At 37.9% G+C, this 14,079-nt stretch overlaps 1 protein-coding gene across 2 annotated transcripts in view; it reads right to left on the reverse strand.

The window, feature by feature from the left end:
- LAMA4 (laminin subunit alpha 4) overlaps positions 1-14,079 on the reverse strand; it is a 123,378-nt gene that overhangs the window by 40,355 nt on the left and 68,944 nt on the right. For both annotated transcript variants that reach the window (XM_084889870.1, XM_084889869.1), the window contains exons 13-17: positions 13,721-13,837; positions 10,076-10,224; positions 6,350-6,491; positions 5,405-5,501; positions 1,081-1,197 (exon numbers count right to left, since the gene is read on the reverse strand). In XM_084889870.1, coding sequence (XP_084745996.1) covers positions 1,081-1,197; positions 5,405-5,501; positions 6,350-6,491; positions 10,076-10,224; positions 13,721-13,837 — 622 coding nt within the window. The remainder of the gene's footprint in view (positions 1-1,080; positions 1,198-5,404; positions 5,502-6,349; positions 6,492-10,075; positions 10,225-13,720; positions 13,838-14,079) is intronic.

Genomic DNA, 14,079 nt, shown 5'->3' on the forward strand with positions numbered 1-14,079 from the left:
ATGATACTCTAATACAGCAGTAAATTGATAAGAAAAGGTATTTTTGAATAAGAAAAGCAAGTTTAAAATATATAATGAAATTCAACTTTATTAAAAATCTACCTATTTAAAGTAATATGTTTATAACAAAATGCTCTTTTTCCTAGGTATGAGATTATAAAATATTTTCCTTCCCTTGTTTTTTCTTCTTATCTCTATTTTCTAATGTTTATAAAATGCTCATGTCTTATTTCTGTAACAAAAACAATTAAAAATCACTCAGGACCGGTTGTAGCTTCAGTTTTTAAAAAGTGGAGAAACGTTTAATTCAACTGTATATGCTCTGAACACTGGTGGAAGCTGCGTTGAGTCCCGGGTTTGCCTTTTGAAGCAAATTGTGTAACCTTGACAAGACCTCGGGTTCACAGCAGCCTAGAGGTTAGTTAGGGTGATACTTTCCCACGTGAGATAATGTGGGTGAAGCAGCCTAGAGCCTAGCACGTGAGAGCCTGATAGTACTGACCACAGGGACTGCCCGTGGGTGCCATCCTCTGGCAGGGCTGGGGTGAGCCAGCGCACCGGAGCTGGATTTGTTCCTGAAGTAAAGCATCCACGCCACGTGGTCCTGTTTAGCTCTCACTGCTGGGAAGGCACATCTGCTTCCAAACACCACTGTAGTCTCAGATTAGGCGAGATGAGCGCCCTTGTTTCTCTATTCTGCTCACTAGCCTCCCTGCTTCACTATAAAACTGATGTGGCGTGTAACAGAGGACAGCTGTGTACAGTTGGGGCCAGAGAAACCCAATAGCCATGGATGTTCATAACAGAGTAGGTTACTGAACAGTGCGTAAAAGCAGTATGATTCCATGAAAACACACACACACACATTTGGAGGGAAATTCTCTCAAATTTAATGGTCACCCTTAGTTTTCTAAAATTCTCTTTTTGTGTGTGTATAATGAACATAGTTTCTTTTGTCATCAGAAAATAATATTTATTTATTAAAAGATTGATGAGCAAGGAATCACCTCCTTCTTCCTCAAAGGTTCATCTAATACCAGTGAACAAACAGATAAGGCTTAAGTTCCGACCGATCCTTACCTCTTTCTGTGGCTTGTAGTTGCTTAATGGCAACATTTAATCTGCTTTTAAGGGCACTCTTTCTTGCTACGGCTCCCCCCACACGCCTGCTGGTGTCAGTCACAGCCTCCTCATTGCCTGTGGAGAAGAAGCCAAAGAAAGTACCAATGGGGCCAGAATGCCAGGAGGAAAAACTCCATGTCAACAAGAGAAATTCCGATTGTACAGGGAGTACAATCTGCAGCACTGTGAATATGGCATTACCATAGAACACCAGCTCTGGAAAGTGGCCTTTTGATTAAGAGGTACAGGTTTGCAGAAAACATGTAAGCTGCGTGAGCATGATTTATGGTGATGGCTGGTTATGTAAGAGTAATTCTTTTTTTTTGAATTGTTTTAATAAAATTTTAATTGATACACTTCGTGCATCTTGAAAAGGGCACACATTATAAATGCACATCTTGATGAATTTTCTTAAACCAAACATAAAATATAAACAGAGTCCAGGTCAAGAAAACAGAGTATTATTTTAACACCCTTACAATTTCCTGGAAATTCTGCCGTTATCCAAAGATGACCATTATTCTAATTTTCTCTCTTTCTGTTAGTTGTGTCTGTTTCTAGATTTAATTAAAAGGAAGTAATACAGTACTATATTTTAAAAATATTTTTTGTATCTCTGTTTAATTTCTGTAGAGTTGTAAGTCTTAATACCTGCAGTTTGTCTTCCATCTTTTTAAAAAAATATATATTTTTATTAATTTTTTACAGAGAGGAAGGTAGAGGGATAGAGAGTTAGAAACATCGATGAGAGAGAGAGAGAGAGAGAGAGAGAGAGAGAGAGAGAGAGAGAGAGACATCGATCAGCTGCCTCCTGCATACCCCCTATTGGGGATGTGCCCGCAACCAAGCTACATGCCCTTGACCGGAATCGAACCTGGGACCTTTCAGTCCACAGGCCGACGCTCTAGCCACTGAGCCAAACCGGTTTTGGCCCATCTTTGTTTTTATTCTTCAAAATTGTGCTGGCTATTCTTGTTTCCCTATCCCATTTCCATATAAATTTTAAAATTATTCTGCATACAGTGCTGGTATTGAATCTATAGATAAATATTGCAGGATAATATTTTTACAAATTTGAATCTTCCTCTTAATTTACACACTTTCAATTATTCTTCTTTAGATCTAAACTCTCATTTGATCTCCATTTAGAAATTCTTTAATTTCATATTGCAGTTATACATGTAGAGATCTTAGCATTTTTCATCAGCTTTATTGCTGGGTATTGCATTGCAAGTGGTGTTATTTTTAAAAGCTAATTTCTCATTGGTATTCACAGAACTAAACTGGCTTTTATTCATTGAATTGATAACGTGGGCTTCCTTGTCTTGTTTTCAGTGTTGGCGGGAAAGCTTTCAATATTTTAGTTTTAAGTTGCTGAATGTTATTTTATTGTTCTTTATTGAATTATGGAAGCCTAAGTCTATGCCTAGTTTGCTATGGCTTTTTAAAAAATATGCATGGGTATTGAATTTTGTTAAATAATTTTCCTGAATGTAGTGAGATGATCATAGAAATCTCCTTCTACATTCTGTTAAGTGTGGTAAGTTACTATTGATTCTTCAAATGTTAAACTATCCTTGAAATCAGGAATAAACTTAACTTGGTCTTGTTATGAGAGAATTTGGCTCATAAATTTTCCTTTTTGATAATGTTCTTGTCAGATTTTGGTATTTTGTTTGCTTCATAGGGGAATTTAAAGAGTATTTCCACTTCTATATTCTAGAAGAATTTATATATGAGTGGTGTCATTTTTCTTTAAAAGTTTGGAAGAACCCATTGATTCCTTGAGATTTTTTTTGTGGGGAGGGTTTAATTACTGATTAAATTTATTAAAAAGTCTGTTGGATTTTCTCTTTGTTCTTGTTGTAGATTTAATAGTCTTTTTCTTACAAAACTATTATTGAAAGTGTGCTTGTAGATAGTCCTAAACTGTGTTATCTGGGACCAAATCCGAAAAGGTCAGGATATAATAACTTGTCATCTGAACTGAAGAATTAACTTCCCTAAAATGTGTTCATGTCTTGCTTACTTTATAAACCATCAAGGAAATAATGCTTCTTGATTAACAGAAAAATACTGTTTTTACTTCCCATTATACACTTCTCTTTATTTCTAAGGGGCTTGTAAATATATTCTCTCTCATGGTGTACTTACTGCTTTTTATTGTATAGTCTGGTATGATTGGTTTATTGTTCAGTTATCTTTCCCCCCACATGTGTATAATGGGTATACAATGAGTGGTGCTTCATGGAAGAAAATCTATTTTGGGTTTGATGTTTATAAGAAGAAATGTTTCGTGAAGAGTATGTCCTATTTGGAACTTACTGTCTTACATAAACATTTTTTATTTTACAAATGAATTCAATAGAAGATTTCTATAAATAGCTGCTTCCTGAGTTCATTAACTATTTGACAATGAAGAAAAGGAAGAAAATGATTGATTATTGAAAGCTATTTGGATATAAATTAACAGTAATCTGAAATAACAATGTAACTCAGTAGATGAATAAGGTTCAACTTGGAAATTTAAATGTATATCACAAACATGTATTGTTGAAAGGGAGGCAAATTCTTAACCACACAGTCCTAACTTTCCTTCAGTGTCCCTTTTACAAATAAATAAATGAAGGGGTTTAACCAACAAGATCATGAAATAGGTGATAATATCTATAATATAGTCAAAAAGACTAATGCCGAGAGACCTATCTGTATATAAAGCATTGAATTTTGAAGAGATAGCATTCCTAAAGTAGAAAAAATGCTTTCATGAGGTTCAGTAACTCAATAATGACAGGATTGAGACAATACTTTGCAAATTATCAAGGAAAATAAAATATTTAAGTAATTGAATCATGAAGATTGGCATATTCTGGTCTTCACATCACATGAAACAAAATCAATACATTGATATGGCAACATTTACTTAAAATATTTTACTATTCATCGAATTCTTTACTGTTACTAATATAACTCTTTTCTAAGAAATATGATCAAGACTGGCATAAAATAATAGTTGTTTTGTGGTAATTAAATAGTTAAATATTCTGCATATGAAAAACAAATGCATTTATTTTCCATGTACTTCTTTGTTAAAAAAAAAAAAAAAAGCAGCACAGTAGTACTAGAGATTAATTGCTTTGATAAAATTACATAAAGTGCTCAGTTTCAAGCTTAGCCTTTTGTTTTTAGGTGGTAACTAGAAGTTAGCTAGATAATGAATTTCCAATCTCATTAGTCAATGCTTGACTATCCTTAGAAATGAGTTCATAATATCCATGATGAATAATGTTCAGCGAAATTCTTATCCAATTCAATTGTTTTTAAGATTCAGAATTGATTAAAATGATCCACTTTAATTTTTTCCTCCCTCTCCCACTCTTGGGAGGTATTGCTTCAGCAAATGCAAATACCAGCCTTTGAAAATGCTTCTTTCCCTACAGCCATTAGGCTTGTCCTAAATACAGTAACTTTGAAAAACACAAACTACAAGAAAGCAGAAATACCCCAATGGCTTTGTGGTACCCTATCCTCCTGACCCTCACAATGATGACCTAAATGGATCATCGTGGGTAAGGTTTTAAGGAAACTTTTGAATTGTCCAAGAAAGAATAAATGATGTGCAATATAGTTTTAATGTTAAGTGTGTTTTATGGCCTAATCTTTATAAAAATTGGTATTTATGATAAGTTTGTAAAAACTTATTGGTATTTATGATAAAGGTTCATCTAATAATTAGTCCATTTAATTAGCAAGAATTCCGACCACATGTTTTACTATATAAACGAGGGGTGTGTGTGTGTGTGTGTGTGTGTGTGTGTGTGTGTCTGTTTTGCTTTTATAATCCTCACCCAAAGATATTTTCCCATTGATTTTTTACAGAGAGTGGAAGGGATGGGGAAAGGAAAGAAAGAGATAAGAGAAACACTGATGTGAGAGATACATCTACCAGTTGTCTCCCACATGCTCCCTGGCTGGGGCCAGCAATGGAACCTGAGACTCTGGTAGTCTTCAGTGCACATGCTGATGCTCTAACCACTGAACCATGGTGGCTAGGGCAAAAGGTGTGTGTGTTTTAACCCACAATTTATTTCAAAATATCTAATCTTTGCTTTGTTATACCTTGACACTGAGCAGGAACTATTAACTTATTATTCAGTTGAAATATCACTTATTCTTTAATCCTAGAACTTTAAAATCTGTCTACCTGCAGAAATATTATATGAAAGGAGGGAAGCAGCTACCAGTATAAACCTGAAGGAGGTGGGAAAGTGAAGATACTTACTGGGATCTGCCCTTGTTTGCAGTTGTCTGGCTTGATTGAGGAGGTTCTCGCTTTCATCTTTATGGTAAATGATTTGAGTGTCAATCCCACTCACAGCCTATAAAGGAATTGAGTGGAGAAAGTAAGAACGATGGTAGAAGAGCTATTTGTGATTTAAATGATGCAGTTTTCCTGCTAAACACCATGCAAAACTCATGCAGCTTCATTTTCATAGATCATCTTTCAAGGTCAAAGGTGAACATGAGACAACAATGTCCTCGCATTTTCAAGATAAATGATTTTTGAGGAAAATTCAGTAAACTAAGACTAGTGCCTGGCCAAAGCCCCATCAAAGTGCTTGCTGTGTAGAAACCATCAACAAATAATTTTTGAGTTGAAAAAAAATCAAAAGATAAAAGAGATTAAAAAGTAAAAATTGACAGGTATAAAAATAGTCACGGAGATGAAAAAAGCAAAGGGAACATAGTTAATAATACTGCAATAACCATGTATGGGGCCAGTTGAGTACTAGATATATAGGGTTGATCACTTCATATGGTCCATATATATGTGTCTAATCATTAAGTTGTACACCAAAACTAATATAATATTGTATGTCAGCTGCAATTGAGAAATAAATTGGTGAAAAAAGAAAAAAAATATGAATGTCTGCATAAAGCATATTCTCTCTTACCAGGAACTAATCTTAAATACGTTTCATTCAGGAACTGTGGCCTCAAGCAACTGTCAAAAAAAACTGGCATTTGCTGTCTGGAGTAGGGCACAGATTGAAGAAATTGACTATTGAAACATTAATAACATAAATAAAATGGTATTTTCTTAGTTCTACCTTTTCTGCCATTTGTATTACATTTTGGAAGATCAAGAGATGATATTAGAAAACAGAAAAGTCCTATCTGGAAAAAGGCAACATATAAGTGAACTTTAAAATAAGAGAATACTCACATCGTAAATTTGGTCAGTGATGTTCAAAGCCAATTCTGCCGTATCGTTGGCTTCACTAACGTAATTGGCAATGTTCTCATAGACATTGGAAGCGTCCAAAGCCTTCTGAACCAGCCCGTTGGCATCAGAACTGTGTAGATTCCTGTCAATGAACAAACTTGTCATTATTTTCCCATCTCACCCTTTGGGAAATAGGGCCATGTGTAGAGCTTGCTTGGAATGCTTCCAGGACCACAGGCACTTCCTGTTATTCAAAGTCACCTGTGCTTGACAAGGTTTTCCTAAGCTCATTTCCTAGAGGCTCACCTCCTTTGCATTCCTCTGCCTTTGGTGACCACAAAACCATCCTATTGTGGCTCCACGGCAGCTGCCTGCCTGGCAGCAGACACAGGAAAAGGAAATGAGGAGTTAAAAACAGCCTCTACACCTCTTCAAGCAATAGTTTATGCTTGGTGGGCAGGCAGAGGAATGAACCCAGTCATCCCCATCTACTCCTGACTCAGGTCAGCATTGCTATTCCCTTTCCGTAAAAGAAACCACGGCCCTCAGGGCGGTGCACAGCCTCAGCATGGTGTTAGGCGTTAGCTGGGTTCGCTATTCATTCAACCTTACTTTCCTTTTTTCTTGCATGGCCCTATTTCCCTTACATAACAGACCATATTTTTCCTTAAGAAGGGGAATAACATGCATGGAGTATTTATGGACAGATACTGGGCTAGCCTATATATTATGTTTTTATTTTTTTAAATATATATATTTTGATTTTTTAAAAATTTTATTTCTTACAGAGAGGAAGGGGGAGAGAGAGAGTTAGAAACATCGATGAGAGAGAAACATCGATCAGCTGCCTCCTGCACACCTCCTACTGGGGATGTGCCCACAACCAAGGTATGTGCCCTTGACTGGAATCGAACCTGGGACCTTTCAGTCCGCAGGCTGATGCTCTATCCAATGAGCCAAACCGGTTTCAGCAATATATATTATGTTTTTAATACTTAGCACATCCATGAACTACATATTGTTACTCCCTTTTCATAAAAGCAAGTGAGGCTCTGAGAGAGGGTTTGTCTCACTCCTGAGGCCTGGCTGCCTCCCTTAAGCACACATCTCCCCACCCCTCCGCCCTATATTCTATGTTCTCTGCCTTTGCCCTTTCTGGCCCCTGTAAGGGTCATCTAACATTTATTGAATACCCATCATGCACTGAACAATCACATAGGTGCTAATAACAGTGTATGCCTCAGAGGATTGATATGAGGTCCACAGGGACAAACTATGTGAAATGATTGGCACCATGCCTGGCGCCCAGTAAACATCAGGACTTATTTTTATACCTGAGGTATTTCCTGAATTGGAATTCCAAACTAGTCAATAATTCATGTTATTGACACGTACTTCTTCCTCTAGAACATAAATGCCACCCCCTTTCTGCAGCTTATGCTCAGTCATTTGTCTCCATTTTAAATCCACCAGTCCCACCTTTTTCTCTCAGTTCAAACACTGGTGAGTAGTACCCCTTAATTCACCAGTAACTTCCAGAAGATTCTCTGTGACCCAGTATATGAGATTGCAGATCTCGTGTGGCTCATCTCTTCAAATGCCCTGACCTGTTGAGCTCGGTCAATTGTTTCTCAGCCTCTGCATCCTGTTTCAGGTCTTGCATGCTCTCTAAACTCAGAGTGACTTCCTCTGCATTTCTTTGGCTACATCCTTCTTTTTTGTTCCAGTCATTTCCCTGGCTTCTTCACACCAAAGCTGACTCAGTAGGGAGGACAATGATAACATTCCTTTCTGTATTAAGGCAGCCATATAATTTTTAACCTTTTATAGAGGAAGGGGCCCCCAGGGGCAAAAGGACCCAGGGCCCATCAAAGTCGTAATGCAGCCCTGCTCCTCCGAAGTGTTTCTGATCTTGCATTTCTTCCTCCCCAGAAGCCCTTGTTCTCAGAAATCGTTCAGAAAGTAAAACCCAAGGAAAATTTTTTAAATGATAAGAGGAATATCGTTTTATAAATATTTATTAATATTTTGAAATGTTGCTGGCTAGAGTGGTACGAAGATGTACCCAAGAGCTTGACACAAAGCCTTTGTTACTTGTTTTCATTACAAGGCACAAAACAGGTGCTCCATCAATATAGAAAATAAAATGTGTTTTTGAAAAGGGAGCTTCTTGATGAATTATGTGTATCTCTTTTTTGAGGCACAACATGCAAATCATTGGGTACCCAGATAGATGTTGATGTATATTCACATTTTGAAGGAAATGTGTCTATACATTTGGATGGTTCCCTGCATATATTTAATCAGAAATATCCTGAACACAAAAGGGCTTCGGGGTGATGGATGTTCCCCATCATGTTTCATGCAAAGCATGTGATAACTTAGAACCGTGCTGGGACACTGCTTGCTGCAGAGCAGCATTTAGGGAAGGTGTGTGCTTGGGTCCCAGTCAGGAGGATGGCCATTACAATGAGCAAAGAATCTGAAGAGTGCACAGGGATGGGTCTCAAAATAACATTCTAACAAGGCAGCACAATACCCAAAGCAGTCTTTTAGCCAAGTTCCACTTTATTGGCTTTATCAAAAACATATTTCCTGGGAACATGACACAGAGCTGGATACAACACACCAAGGCTTGATAAGACCTGTCTCACTTCCCCCCACAGCCCCCTTCCCTTTCTTCCCCATTCTCTCTCTCTCCATCTCTCTCAATTCTCAGGAGATTTGTAAGGATATTTGACATTTTTGGCAATCAGGAATAAAAAGGAGATTTAAGTTTTAAACAGAGGTTACTATTGGTTCTTATGCTGTTCATGACCTTAACTGACTCTTATTTCTAATGGCCGGATTTGCAGCCCTTTCTCTGTAATTATCTCATTTATCTATTATTTCAAGGCCATGAATTCAATTCTAATCTTTCAGTACACTTCAATGAACATGAATTGAGTGCCCAAAGGGTGCAATACTCTCTTGTAAATGCTATGAGAAAAAAAATGTCCATTGATTTTTCTCTTAACAGGTGTTGGAATCAAATAGATCCTGTTGGACAGTGTAGAGTATTGAGAATATTTATCAGAAGTCAGTTGTATTACTAACTTCCAACCAGCTTTACTGAAGAAACTGGTGTATGGAAAGCTAATACTGCCAATGCAGTAAATAGGCAATAATGATAGATTTAGACCTTATAAAGGGATCTGATTTATTTGATATTTTAAAAGTTATGCCTCTAAGCAAAATGCATTAATAGCCCTAGCCGGTTTTGCTCAGTGGATAGAGTGTCAGCCTGCGGACTGAACGGTCCAAGACTTGATTCTGGTTAAGGGCACATGCCTAGGTTGTGGGCTCAATCCTCAGTAGGGAGTATGCAGGAGGCAACCAATCAATGATTCTCTCTCATCATTGATGTTTTTTCTCTCTCCCTCTCTGATACCAATAAAAATATATTTAAAAATGCATTAATAATTATGAAATAGAAATACCCTCACTCCAAACACAGGTCTGTAATCTGACAGATTTTTTTTAAATTAAAAAACTGTTTCCCCGAAGTGATTACAATAAACAGTGATTGGTTCTCAGACTGCCCATCAATAAACAAATAAAAAAGCAAACCCGACCCTCAAATCAACCTGCTAACACCGAATCCTAGTAACACTGGCATATGGAATCAAATAAAAATAAGTTAATCAGCCCATGTAGATATTTGCATTTCTAAAGCCAGGATATTACCTGCTTAGTTCATCGGCCTCTTGTTGAAGATTGTGTGCATGGTCAACAGCTTCTTGGACTAAACTATAACTGAGGTTACTTAGGTTGGATAGCTTTCCCTGTAGTTCATTTTTGGCTCCATCTATTTCAGCATAAATCCCTGATGCATTCTAAAGAAAATATTTTTTAAAAATGAGTTAAATTTAGAAAAACTTAAAAATTTTCCCCATGGAGTATCAAAAGATAATCTCTATTCTTCATCATTATAAAGTTCAATAAATTCCAGGCCAGGTCTACATGATAAACATAAATCAATATTTATCTGTTTCTCTTGCATAGTCAACTCCTTCTCTCTACTGATTGCTTCCCTAGCATTCAGACATGCTCTGCCATCTCTAGTCTGAAAGCAAACAAAACTAAATCAACATCTATGGACCACACTTGAGTAACTGATTGTTGTTTCAATGTTCCATAATTTTTCTGACCACTGTGTCCTTGTGCATACTATTTTATCTGTTTGGGGGATACAGTTATCTTCTTTTCTATCTCATCCACCTGGAAAAATTCTACTCATCCTTCCAAATTCAGCTCAAATGATCATTTCCCTGATGAAGTCATCCCTGACTTCTGCAGGGTGAGCTCAGTATGGCCACATATTTTTTTTTAAATCATGTATTTCATTACTGCAATCTTTTCACTTGAGTATTACACTCACCAGTTTACACAATCCTGGGAGACAGAAACTATGTTTAATTTTGTATTCCCAGAGTTTTGTACACTTCCTGGCACATGGGGTTTATTTTTATGAAGACAGTATTAGACCTCTAGCCATTTGGTTGCTCATATGGAGAACAATATATTAAAGAAAATACTTTTAATTGTATAAGCAGAAAAAATGCCATGGACATTTCACCTTATTATTTCATTCAATAACCATTCCTTGTGTGCCTACTATGTGTCAGACACTCTTTTACGCAAGTTACTCAAGTGTGGACCAAATCAATTACTCAAGTGTGGACCGAAGATAGAATAGATATCTATGGACACATTCTCTGCTCTCAAGGAATTTAAAATCTGGTGGGAAGATACAGGTGATTAAAAAAAGGGATCAAATAACTGATCAAGTTCATTTCAGGGAGTAAAAGCACTTTGAATAAAATACAGCAGGTCATATGGGTGATTGAAAGTAAGGGAGTGATTGAAAGTAAGAAGCCCACTTAGATTGAATGGTTACAAGGACACTAGCCATTTGAAAACTTCAGGACAGCAGTCGAAAAGGTCCTGAGGTAGAGAAAAATATGGTAGTGTGTAAGAAAATGAGAGAAGAGTTAGAGTGTTGTGAGGGAGGGATATTGTGGGGTATGAGGTGAGAGGGTGGGCCAGCACCAGGTCACTTAGGGTCTCATGGGCCATGGTAAAATAAGCTTGTTTCTTTCTTTAAATGTCACAGGAGGTTTTATGTGGGAGAAATAATGGGATCTGATTATATTTTTAAAGGATTGTTCTGCAAGTGCATAAAGAATAAATCTTAAGGGTCAAGAGTAGAGGCAAATGGATCAGTAGGAGGCTCTGTGGGAGATCACACTGGAGATGAGGAGACTTAGACTAGGGGGAGTAGCAGAGAAGAGGGCAAGCATTCAATCTGGAGACAGGGCCGACAGGTCTTGCTGAAATGAGAGTGAGAAGAAAGGAGAAATCAAGAATGAGTCCAGAATTTTGATCTGAGCTATTGGGTTGTGCCATGTATTGAGAGACTAGGAAAAGGCAGATTTTATTCAGAATATTTAGATTTCATATGCCTATTACATATCAAAGTGGTAGATGAAATTGTGATTTCACTACAAACCATGCTGAGTTCATACTTGAAAATGTCAAGTAAGCATTCAGATGTAAGAATTTGGACCTCAGGGAAGGCATCAGAGTCGGCAGTATAAATTGTGGAATAATACATATAATTAATTTTTAAAGTCATAGAATTCAATGGGAATATATGAAGAGTGAATATAAATAGAAAGAAGGGCCCACGACTGAGTACTGAGTCAATCCAGCCCAATGCCAGGTATGGCCTGAGGCTGTTTTTTTGTATAGCTCCCGGCTAAGAGTATGTTTGTTTACATTTTAAAGGGGTTATAAAAAGTAACAAGAAAAGAATAAGGGTGAGCAGTTGTATATTTGTCCCTGAGAGGATGTGCAGCAGTGAAGCCAGCAAAGGAGGCTGGCAAGAAATGGCCAATGAGGGCGAGGAGAGCCAGGTGAGAGGGGTATTGGAGGAGCCAGGGCAGGGTCTTTAAAGAAGGAAGGAAGGTTAGCAGTGCAAGGCTGAGAATGCTGAGGAGAGAGATGCAGACATGGCTTTGCTATGTTGAAGTTGCTGGTGACTTGGACAAGCATAGCCTCGGTGAGGGGCAAGGGCTCCCATTTGGAGGGGGATGAGTACAGTAGACAGCGTGGAGCTGGGGGGTGGGGCGGAAACAGTAACTTGAAATGGCTCAAGATATTTTGCTGTGATGCTGAGAATAGTATTGAGATGTAAGCCAGGTATTTTTTTCTCTTTAACTTCTTGAAAGATGGGGGTTATTAAAGCATGTCTGTATGTTGGCAGTAACGGTCCAATGAACTGGAAGAGAGATGGCATGCTTTCGGGAGCGATACCCTACTGCCCTGTATTCAAGGTGAGGAAAGACAGAATAAAGAAAACAGGTGGAGGAATGAGACTGTATCAGGAAAAGGGGCACTTTATTATTTATTACAGGAAGGAAAGTAGACATCTGGATACAGATACAGGTGAGAGGTAGATTTAGGGAGGAAATACAAGGAGGGTTCTCTTTGTTCTTTAATTTTTTAGTGAAGCATGAAGCAAACTCACCAGCCAGACTGATAGAAGAGGTGGGTTTTCCCCCAGTCATGTTGGCTGTACTGGATGCTGGGCGTACTTGGGTTAATTGGGGATATAGGGTTAGAATTCTCGGGTGAGTACAGTAGGGGAATAGTATGGAAGTTAAGGTTGTTTGCAAAGAATAAGTATATTGATAATTAGCTGCTTAAAGAGGGAAGAGAGGATATGAGAAGAGGATAAATGAAGAGGTCTCCTTGTGGCTAGATAATTGTTGGGGTGGGCATTCTAGAGTAAGATAGAGATGGTGCTTAGGGTAAGGAGATGCTTGAAATTGGGATTTGGGAGGAGGTACTGTTACTGAAAACCAGAGTATGGCCACAAGAGGGATAAGAGAAGTAGACTGGAGGAAAAGCTTGTTGGACATGCGTTCAAGGAACTGGAGGTCGGAGAGCTGGTGAGCTCATCCATCTGAATTCTGATTTCTCTAAAGATAGTGATAGGGGTAGGAATGGAGAGGAAGACAGGGAGCTTGGTGCTGAAAGACTGAGATGGTGATCACACGTGGCACTATTGAGCACTTGAACTGTGGCTAACATAATTAAGAAATTAAAGTTTTAATATTTTATTTTAAATCATTTACATTTAGGTAGCCAAAAATGGCTAGTGGCTTCCATTCAATAAAAGAAACGGAAAAATTTAGTCACCTGATCTTAGTTTTATAATGCCAGATAAATTGATAGATTTGAATTGGATTCAATTATTCCGTGACACTGAGCTGCTGTTCTAATCTGCTGTCAGTACAAACCTGCACAGGCCACCTGTGTCCTTACCTTTATTATTTCATCAAGTTCTATAAGGGTCAGACGAGGCGTTACCAGAGAGTCTAAAGATGTCCTCAGGGAGGCATTCACCCCATCCATGTGTCCTCTCACTTTGTCGTGTTGTTTCTGTAGGAAGGAAGAGTAAAGGACAGAAGAAGAGAAGGTGGCTTTAGAGAGTGGTCAGTGTCCACTCGTTGTCCTTGCCCCAGGCAGATCTGGGTTCCAATCTCAGCCCCACCACCTATAAAAATTACATACATCCTTACATGCACATCATTCTGGGCTGCTTTATTGTTCTAGTGTTTTCGGCATAAGAAAAAGTTAGGCATAGGAATAGTGCCATATTTCTCGCTTTCAAGAGCAACACA

The sequence above is a fragment of the Pipistrellus hanaki genome, assembly GCF_964339955.1.
Source record: "Pipistrellus hanaki genome assembly, chromosome: 7".
Taxonomy (NCBI): domain Eukaryota; kingdom Metazoa; phylum Chordata; class Mammalia; order Chiroptera; family Vespertilionidae; genus Pipistrellus; species Pipistrellus hanaki.